General features: G+C 42.4%; 1 protein-coding gene across 1 annotated transcript; it reads left to right on the top strand.

Annotated features, from left to right (window-relative positions):
* The first annotated feature begins 3,986 nt into the window (after nucleotides 1-3,986).
* On the top strand, nucleotides 3,987-6,018 carry utp11 (UTP11 small subunit processome component). Its single transcript, XM_076106721.1, has 8 exons — nucleotides 3,987-4,177; nucleotides 4,337-4,398; nucleotides 4,507-4,609; nucleotides 4,729-4,845; nucleotides 5,087-5,180; nucleotides 5,297-5,427; nucleotides 5,534-5,644; nucleotides 5,734-6,018. Exons 1-8 carry the CDS (start codon nucleotides 4,118-4,120, stop codon nucleotides 5,815-5,817), a joined length of 762 nt encoding a protein of 253 aa, XP_075962836.1. The 5' UTR covers nucleotides 3,987-4,117; the 3' UTR covers nucleotides 5,818-6,018.
* The last annotated feature ends 4,760 nt before the right edge of the window (nucleotides 6,019-10,778 follow it).

Genomic DNA, 10,778 nt, shown 5'->3' with positions numbered 1-10,778 from the left:
TAAGAATGAACTGTGAAGCTGAATGAAAACTTGGTCCATCTGTAACACAACAAAAGGGTCAGATAGTTTGAAGTTACTTTAGTGTGGCTGTATTATTGTAGAGGTTTCCACACCCTTCAATCAGACTTGTTCCAACAACACTACAGTGTAGGTCTTGTGGTAATGGTATGTTGTATCGGCACAAAATATCAGCCACCAACTAACAAGTTCCTCTACGTCTAAACGACAAAAGGTTAAAAAGGGGTCAAAAGGCTGTGTGTGAGTGGCTTTAAAAATAACCCCAAAATAAAAAAAGAATACTCTCATGTCTGTCTGGTAAATATGTAAGTTGCAGTTAGCCTAACTTGTCTTTGGAAATGCAAAAGCAGCTGCAAAGTGTGACATGAATATCTCATTAAACGCAGAAGACCTTTACATGCAACTGTCCAAACATGTGACTCTTGTCTTTCGTGGTCCTGCGACAACTGGATAAGTGGTCTGACCCCTGTGTTCCCCACAACCCCTTAATTATAAATTCTAATTTTACACTCTGAGGCGTGGTCCTGTCAGACTGCGTGCAACAAATTAGAGGATAGATGCCTGTCACTTCATCATGGGACAAATGGCCTGATGACTCCCTTACTGTTTCTTTCTCTGTCAAAAGGTTAAGGGAAGCTTTTTTTAGTTTTTGTAAAACAAGTTAAAAGGTTTATAGAGGTTAACTGACTATAAGCATCAGTTCAAAGTGAGAACATTTACACTGAAGTGAACATAAAAGGGGTGAAAAAAACCAAGTATAAAAATGGAAACTGCAAAATAGTACTTTGCTAATCAAATGTAACTTTATTTAAGATATTTTCAAAGAATTCAATTAAATTTAAAACCTTCCTTTTGAAGCAGCGTATGAACAGTGATGTTGACAACTCATGACTGTCATGCAGCTAAATAAAATTCAAAATAAATTGTAAAGCTTAAACTCTTTTCTTGGACGTTTGGTTTTGGAACACCTGAGTGAAATTAACTCTAACGAGCATCATGGCCTTGAGCAGCTGCAGACTAATGAGCCACTTCAGTTGTTAAAAGTCCCAGTAATAAGCAGGTATGCTGCTAAGATGTACAAAAAGTCACATAATCAAAGGGAGTATGAATAAAGACAATGCATTTGCAATGTGTTTGTATCTTTAGTGGGCATGCTGGCTTTTAAAGGTACGATCAAGACAGACTATCAAGACACCATCATCAACTGAAAGATCCCTCTTAACAGCTGTGATTGTCTGGAGTATAAAACAAGTCACGCTATAATAGACACTTCAAATCTCAAGCAGGGAAAATAAGCACTGCATTAGCACTTAATTGTAGACAATTTTTGTTTTACAAGAGTTTGTGGTGATGATGAGAATCCCACCCAGTAGTGCATCGAGAAGTACCGGGGAATATTTGGAGCTAAGGCCGGGAATGTCCAACAGCCAGTGGTGAAAGACGTATTCAGATCCTTGACTTAACTAAAAGAACAAAAGAAGTATCAAAAGTAAAAAAGGCCCATGTGAATGTAACATTATTTTATGTTATTACATTGTTAATACTAATGCACCAAGGATGTTGTAGTTGGTCGAGGTGGAGCTAAGTTTTAACTGCTCATATATAGTTCAGTTTAGTGCAGTGGAAGAGTTTCTTCAAGTAGAATCTTAATCTGAAAAGTGATTAGTGACTTTATTTGTCAAATAAATGTAGTGGGGTAAGAACTAGTATTTACTTCTGAAATGAAGTGAAGGACATTAAGTATAAACTAGCAGGAAATGGTTAAAGTAGCAGTACCTCGAAATGATACTTAAGTAGGTTCCTCCACAGCCAACGTGTGCCTTGTGTTAATTTTAAGCGATGCACCTAAATAATCTCACAGGAGGAACTTCTGGCTTATGCATTTTTCAACTGGGCTGCCCTGGTGTCTCGCTGCAGATGAGGACCAACCATGGTCAGGGGAGACATACCAAAGCCCTGAGCTCAGCCCAAGTGCAGCAGTCTTAGAATATGTCAGCAGTGTTATTTTTACAGGGTCATATTAGAAAACCAAACGGTCCTGCATCTGCTCCACAAGGGCATTCCTTCATTGCTGACCCTGAACAAACCCACAACCTCTTGTCCTCCGGCTCTTGCATCAGCTTGCTTACAAGCCCCCGAATTTCCAAAGTAGTATTTACCCCTGTCGTGGCTCACCAGGCATTTCACTTGTAATGATAAAGACTCCCATGAACTAAACAGCAAGGAGCCAAATAAGTCAGAACGCAGACATTTTACCCGTAAATCCTGGCTGCGGTCTGTGCGTAGTTAAACACGTTAGTGGTCGAGTGGACCAGTCGGGCCTTGGGCTGAAACCTTCACAGGAATCGGGGTCATTAGCCATCAGACTGATAAACAAGCCTGTGACATAATGTGGAAACACTGATCCCATTCATTGGTCTAATCACCCGCAAAACATTCTGCATGCCGGGCAAATCTCACACATATAAAACAAATTCCTCGCGGTTGGTGAGGGGATAGTGAGCAGCCATAGGGGGAAAATGTCTGTTTAGTGGAATATCACTCTCTGTCCTAAAGGCTTCTCCTCATATCCACAAAGAGTTGGGAGTCTGGGTGAGATTAGGGGACTGGTGCCATTGTGGCTTTGTCTTTGTCTACCCGCTACCCAAAATATCATGTCAGGAAGTGGATAGTCTTTTCCCCCAGTGTAGAGCGATGACCCCCTCATCGTCCAACTTCCTGCAGAACTTCTTTTTTTCTCTCTCTAAACGGAGAGAAAAAGTGTGTGAGAAAGTTTTAAGGAATATTACAGAGTTTCTTTGTAATCTCTTTTCGGTCTATTGGTCTGGACAGGAATCAAAACAGGGGCCTGGAACCCCATCGGAAACATGCAATAAATGTCCTTGTTGGAAAAACATAAACTTGTTACGAATTAGTGTTAACTGTGCACTCTGGGAAATGCAGGCCCTCATTATAATTACCTAAATAATTTGGTGTATGAACAGTGCAGTCCAAACACATGAAGTCAGTAGCACTGTGATGACCCTCAATTGTTCTAAGCCGATCTTGTGCCAAGCCTGGCTTGTATACAACTTCTAAATGGCAGATAAATTGCATCAGTCTTCTACTTAAATGTAATTAAACTTTCTTCCCATCATCCATAAGACTTTTGTGGTCTTGAATATCTAAAGCCAGATTAGTGGAAGAGGTATTCAGATTCTTAGTGAAGTAAAAATAGCACAACACAATATAAAAATACTCCAAGTCCAGGTACAAGTAAAGGTCCTGCATTGAAAACCTTAATTAACTAGAAGTATCATTATGCAGCAGAGCGGCCTCTGTGAATGTAATAGTAATGGGTGAATATGCATTAACCTGTGAGATGCATGTTACTGTTGTAGAAGATGTAACAAATCTAAACCACTTTATATACTGCAGAGTTGGTAAATCCATGACAAGCGTTCATATTTTATAAATTGACCATGTGTTTTGTTTTGAACAATCTTATGCATAGTAAATAGTAACCAGTCATGTAGACTAATGCAGTAAGAAACACAGCTTTACCCTGGGAAGTGTGTATTGTGGCTATAACGTAGCATCAAATAGAAAAACTTAAGTTAAGTACAGATACTTGGATACTGTATGTTGGTGCAGTACTTGGGTTAATGTACTTAGTTACTGTCCACAACTGCGTCCATAATGAGTCCACTATAACATTTTAAATCTATGCAACAGCACCACCTACTGTTTGTTACGCGCTACTGCAACACGTGGGACGAAATTTACAAATCTTTATTAAATCGATAAAATCAGTCATTTCGTTTCTGTTTCCTGTCAAATGCCACCAAAAAAAATCCATGTATTTCTATGTTTGTAAATTGTCCGCCATGATTCATAATTCACATGATGTTTTCAATACGACTTGAGTTGCGAATCTGCGGTAAGGAAATAAGAAACACAACACAGTGTGAGCCAGGCAGGAACCAGGAACCCGCATGTTCAGCCACCAGGGAAGCACTAGACCCGAAGCAGCAGGAAGGTTTCAGTGTCTGCACAGTTTAGAAAAGCTCTGCTTTGACTAATCTCTTTAGTTTTGTTACGCTCGAGGACATTTTTCAGAATGTCGTCGTTCAGGAAAGCGTTGAAATCCCGACAGAGAAACCACCATGAAAGATCTCAGGTGAGCGTTTCAGTGTTTTGCTGGCTAGCTTGTTAGCATGCTAGCAACATTTGAGACGTCAACATATGATCACCAACGTATTGCATGTAATGCCATTGAGTAAATATCAATACTGAATGTGCATAACGTGTCTTAAATGTGTCATTTTTGTTCGACCAGCCTGGTTTCAGGAAACATTTGGGATTGCTGGAGAAGAAGAAAGACTACAAACTCCGAGCAGAGTGAGTTTGAGAGACATGATTTATGTTTCCAGGCTTTGTGTTGGACTTTTAATGTCAAACATGGTCGAGGAATAAGTCTTGTAATTGATTTATTTGTGTGTTTTAAAGTGATTACCACAAGAAAGAGAACACTCTTGCTGCTCTGCGAAAGAAAGCTCTGGATAAGAACCCAGACGAGTTTTACTACAAAATGATGAGCTCTAAGCTGCAGGTAAGAGAAGTGTCAACATCAGAGCAGCAAGAAAGAGTTACCCTCTATAAATCCCAATCAAATGATATCTGTGGCAGAATGCTTTAATATCTATGTCTTCTTTTGTGGCATGTTATCAGGATGGAGTTCACGTATCGAAAAAGAACGAGAAAGTGGTGGTGACAGATGAGCAGAAGAAAGTGATGAGGACGCAGGATATCAAATATGTGGAGATGAAACGAGTTGCAGAGGCTAAGGTACGTTTATTTTCCCTGTAATAGTTCATGCTTGGAGAACCTCAGTCTGCCTGACTGATCTTTAAAATTTGGAATAAAAAAATACAACCAAAATGGACTTGATTATGCACTGAAAATGAAATTACAGATGTGTTACAACCATTACTTTAACCCCCACACTTTAAAAATGAATCCTCCATAAAAGGGGCTTCTGTCGTTGCCCCCCCCCCCCTGTAAATCTTTGTTTATCATTTCCTTTCAGAAAATTGAGAGGATGAAAGGAGAGCTCCATCTTCTGGATGCAGAGAGCAAACAAAAAAACAAGCATACATTTTTTGTGGATTCCAAGGTGAAAGGTAACTATACATGTACAGTAGTTATTTCTGATGTGGACGGACATCCTTGTCTTTGCGGGGTGTTAAAAGTTACGAGGTTACCGGAGAAGTTGAAAAGTGTTTCTGTGTCTCCTCAGTGGAGTCATTTGACCTGGCAAACCACCTCGACACAGCTCCGGAGCTGGTGGACAGAGTGTTCAACAGACCGACTCTGAAAACTCTGGAGACTAAGAGCATCCAGGGAACTGTAGAGCCTCGCAGTATGATGGTCTGTGTTCATAACGCATTGAGATCAGCTTTGTTTGCAGTGTCTAAACGGAATACATACTGCATACCCTCTGACGCTTCATGTTTTCTCCTCACTCTGACTGTAGAAGTTGGCCAAGCAGAGGAATCACCAGTATAAGATCCTTACCCAGAGGATTGACAGAGAAAAGAAATTGTTTGTGATCAGCCAGAAGATTCAGACCCGCAAGGACCTACAGGTGAGGAGAAGGAGATGCTCGTAATCACAACAAGCATTTTGCTTTCAATTGCGAGTGACTGTCTAACTTTTCTTTACTCTGTGCACCAGGATAAGAACAACAAAGTGAAGGTAAAAAAGGAGACGTCCAAATCTGCAGCTATCTACAAGTTTGACACCAAGAGGAAGCGCTGAGACGGGAGTAATCATCATGCTGAGAAGAAATCACCCAATTTTTCCAATAAGATATTGGAAAAAGAATGGACTTCTAGATCACAACATAGACCACAGACATGGGCTTATTTTTTTCCCTCAAATGTTATTGCAGTTATGCATTTTTGTACATATTTATCGATGACTTTTAGTTTCTTTCAAATAAATTTCAGAACAACATAATACATTTGTGTGATTTCTTGACTTGCATTCCATCAGAATTGTGGCAGTAGATTGTATTTTGTTCTTGCACCAGTAGGTGGCATTAGTGTTCTTTATCACATTATTTGGGGGGTGGGGGATCTATTGGTAGCTGGAGTCACTGGAACATGCATTTTTTTTCTGTAAGATGTCTTTGACTGTGTCCCAAACGGCTCTGTAGTTTAGTAGGTTGGGAACTGAGGACCTGAACCCCTCATTCCAATATCAAACCCGTCATAACTTTAACTGTGACATTCCATTTCAAAGACTTCTCCAAGAAAGCATAATAAATACTTTATTTTTCTTCCAAAATCTGAAAGACACAACTTTGGCATCCCTCAGTATATCCCCCGACTCAATGCAGGCAAATTGGTTGCATTCTGATTGTCATCTCATTAAGTCAAAGTATCGCATGTCAATGTCATATCTATTAGATATTTGCATTCATGTGTTCATCAGTCACTGGTAAACGACACGATGTGAACCAATGAAAACGTCACTCCAATTAACTAATTGGTGGTTAACTCCAGGAAATATGTTGTCAGTCACACGTAACCCATCTGAGTTCACTTGTCAGTTTGATGGTCATTTGAGGGTAGCTTCCTTGTGATAAATTGAACATTTATGACCACAAATACACTTGTAGATTCAGTGTCTGTGAGGCAGAACAGTCTGGTGTAGTGGAGGCACAGGTTCAGCTTAAGTCTTCAGAGCCTCTGAGGGACCTGCCTTAGGTGCAGGCTTTGACTTGGGATGCAACGTACACCTCCAACAGACCGCTTTCACATGTCACAGCAAGGTAGACCCAGCTGCAGCTAACACAATTAAGTAGGGTTTAGGTGTCGGTTGGCTTGCATTGATAATAATACTATTGTCAATGCTTTGCTTGCTCACTAGCTCACTTTAATCAAAATTACCCATTATTAATTGTATTAGCTGCAGCTGTGTTAATGCACACATACCTCTGGTAAAAGGCTCCCTTGAGAGACATATGTAGTTATTGTTAGAGCTGCACCTGTTTCTACAGTTTATTCTCACTCAGACAGTTATCTTAATGTAATACCGCCTTAGATTTGCCACAGGTCATCAGATATCTCATTATTTATTAACCAAATCAGTGACCATACTCTTTTTCACAGCAGACATGTTGACATTTTAAGAAAAGCAAAGGTGTTACTAATGACATTTAGGATGGCTCTGTTACATCCAGGTGTCCCAGCAAGCCATGACTGCGAGCCAGCATGCACAATACCGGAGCCAGAAATTGAAGCCGCTAAATGGATTTCAACCGTCACTAATTGAATTAATTACACCTGCGCTTTTCCTACTGTGACATGTCAAAAATGTATTCCATGATAAAGGCCTCCAGGAGCTGTCACTTGCCACGTCTTCCTCACATCTTTCTGCTCTCACAAGACTATCCAGCTCATACAGACACGCCGTCTTTGGCTAATTGGACTTCCCAGGAAAGTGTGTGCGTGTGCTGATCAGTTTGCCTGAGTGCCGTGGTGGTGGAGCAGGGATTAGCTCAGATGTCTGCATTGTAAAAAAGATCCCTGGTTTACCACTAAGGCCAACTCCTCAGTTGATCCTCCTGCCATCAGTCCTAGCCAAGTCCCTGCCCTGAGAATTGAAGTTGGTTGAGTCAAGTACTCTATGTCCTGAGGTACCATATTGCAGGTGAGCCAAGCCCACTTAAATATTCTTCACTAGAAAATCCTTTTCTAGTTCTTTACAGTCTTTCTCCATCAACCTCGATGTGGCCATGTACGTGCATGCCGCGAGGCGAGTGCTAACAAACTGCGTGTGTGGTTCCTCCAGCCAACAGTGTGAAATAGACTGAGGACCTGGCGCCCAGCAGCAGATCACAGTGACCCAGGTTTGATTGATCACTGTGGTGGCAGCAGCTTCATAAACAGGGCCCATCCATCAGCCTCTCCTGGGAGCCAGTGGAGGGGAAGAGGGGAGAGAGGGAGTCAGGCAGAAATGTCACCAGGCGCAGTGAGAGGCTGGAGCGGCTGGAGGAGAGAGACCGAAGGCCTTGGCCCAAACACTGCTGACCAGAGCAAAGGGAAGCCAACACCTCATGATGGGCCAAAACAGGGGAAGCGTGACGGTGGGTGTTCACTTGGACTGGCTCCTCTCATTTAAAACTCAGCAGTTTCATAATTGCAGTATGAATGTTGATGAGGATGTTTTTAGAAATACAAATATGTATAAGACTATGTGTATATATTGTACATGTAGTGAACATATACAGTATATGAATGCCTGGATTTAACTGTCCACCACACAAGCACAAAAGGCCCAACAAAGTCCGCCCAGTGGCATTTCAGTGTTGACCGTTCATGTCAGAATTGTTGTGTACCCAGTAAAAAAAAAGTGATTGACGTCCTTTGGCCAACTCTCCTTACGCCCTCCTCCCACTCTCCCTGCCCTCTGCTACTGCGTCACACCGCTGAGAGAGCGTGCGTGTATCGGGACCCTCAGGCACAGCATCCATATAAGCCGAGGGGGTCGAGGTCGTTGAGGAGAGCCCAGGGGTCAAAACACTGTGTGCGCAGTTCCGGGACCCCTATCTGACTGTGCGACCCAAGACACAGACAAGCCACTGTTCCTCCTCAAGCTCTCCTTTCATTCCAACCCAGCAACGGGACTCTTACGCTGGGATGCGGTAGCAGGGCTCAGGGGTGGGCACAGTGGGCGACCTTCGGATTTTAAAGATATAGACAGGCATTTCTCTATTGTCAAAAGCCTCATAACTCATTTGACGACTGGACCAGGCCATCCTGTCCCCCACAAAGGCATCTCTTAAGTTAATGACCCTGGAGGTTTGCTAACAAATAGTCATTTTTGGAATGGGGGGGGCGGGGAGTTAGAAGTGGAGAGCTGTGTGGCCACACAGCTGCGGGGTATGACTTTGACCCTGAAATATAGTAACTGAGAGTAAAAGTGTAGCCTGGTTAAGAAGGGGTACAATACAATGGATCTTTGTTTAGTTATCACACATATTATGGAAAAAAACACTCCTTTAAAAAAGGGGAACATTTTGTGATCTCTGTCTTTGACGCCAATGTATTTAATGCTTTACTATATTTTACATTTTAGATAAACTTGCATTGTTCTCGGCATGTCACGGGGTGTCAGCGAAGGTAAACCTTCAGATGTCAGTGTTGTAGATATTTGCTTCTTTTCTGCTATTTTGTTTAATTAGTATGGGGCTTTTATAATCTGTTGATTGATATATTTATCTAAAGGGTCAGTCACTCAAATTACAAAAATATATTCTCCCACTGAACACGAGTGTGATTTACCTACTCATAGATTTGATTTTAATTTGCCAGGTTTTGAGATACTTATCCCTGAGATTTCAGCCACCAGTTCAAAACAGTAGAAGTGAACAAAACTTCCTTTTTGCAACTTGCAGGATTGAAAAATCATTCATTCATTCAGAAAAAAATGACATTGTGCCAGTTATTCTAGATATTCTCCAGACTTCCTACTGAAGAAATGTCCCCCTGAGAGCTGTTGACAGTATATCCTGTGCATTATACAGGGACGCTGTTTCTGGAAAGTGATGTCGCTGTTAAATTTTAAAGTACAACATTTCAATGCGCAATTGTATTGGAGCGGCAGCAGCAATCTAAGCAAGATAAAAACATCTGAGCGAATAAAAACAAAACTACAAAACATTTTACTGTGTATATTGGTGAACCAAACCTTTACCTTCTTCTTTTTTCTGTAATTTTGTGGTCACATTTCCTTTTATTATTAGATACAGAATACAAATTGGTCACCTCCCCACATGGCTTTAACCTGGCACTTGATCCTTGCAAACCACAAGTGCTGCACCTCCACCCTCCTCATTCAACAACACAGCTCGCCCCTGCTCCACAGCCAGCGCACAGAGCCAAGGTTAAGGATGGTTAAGGACAATACTAATCGATCCCCCAATTACGGAGAGTTGGAGAGCGAGAGGTGGGGAGAAGAGAGAGGTAGCCTGGGGATTGAGTGTTGGGAGGGTGTCTCAGAATGCAAGGGGTGGGGGATGAGAGGTAGTCTTTATCTTCAGATCCCTCTCCCCTTTAACTTGAAGCCGGGTGTCATGGGGCTTTTGAAGTAGTGGATGGAGAGGAGGGACAGAAGAGGGGGGTTCGGCTGGCGTGCAGGCAGGGTCTCTCTCCATGCCAGGGGGAAGACGTCTGAAGGAAAATCTTTACAGTCTTGACAGTGCCCCTGACGTGTGCGTTTTTGTGTACTTGTGTGTGAGTATTTGGATACGTGTGTATATCTTAGCATGTTTGTGTGTGTGTGTGTGTGTGTGTGTGTGTGTGTGTGTGTGTGTGTGTGTGTATGTGTGTGTGTGTGTGTGTGTGTGTACGTGCATGTGTGCCTGAGTTGAATGTCTGGCTCATGCAGTGAGGTGAGGATCACAGAGCCCCCTTTTTAAATTGCTGCTAATGAGCCCTGGCTGGCGAGAGGTACTCGAATTGATTAAATTTGCATGGGAGCCTAAATCATGATGGGGGCCTCATACTTGTGCCCCCCTCACCCCCACCTCTAGGTGCACACACACACACACACATACACAGCACCCCTGGTCCCCCCCCCCCCCCCCCACCACACCACCCCACCTCCACATCAGACCTACAGGGGGTATCTCTCTGCAGGAGAGAGGGACAGGATAGACCAGGGGGAGGGTGTGTGTACATGTGTGTGTGGTGTTGAAGGGGGCGTGGAGG

The sequence above is a fragment of the Anarhichas minor genome, unplaced genomic scaffold (genome assembly GCF_050575085.1).
Source record: "Anarhichas minor isolate MPS153535 unplaced genomic scaffold, ASM5057508v1 ptg000035l, whole genome shotgun sequence".
Classification (NCBI taxonomy): domain Eukaryota; kingdom Metazoa; phylum Chordata; class Actinopteri; order Perciformes; family Anarhichadidae; genus Anarhichas; species Anarhichas minor.
Note: the sequence above shows the minus strand (reverse complement) of the source record. Positions and strands in the feature narration are given on the sequence as shown.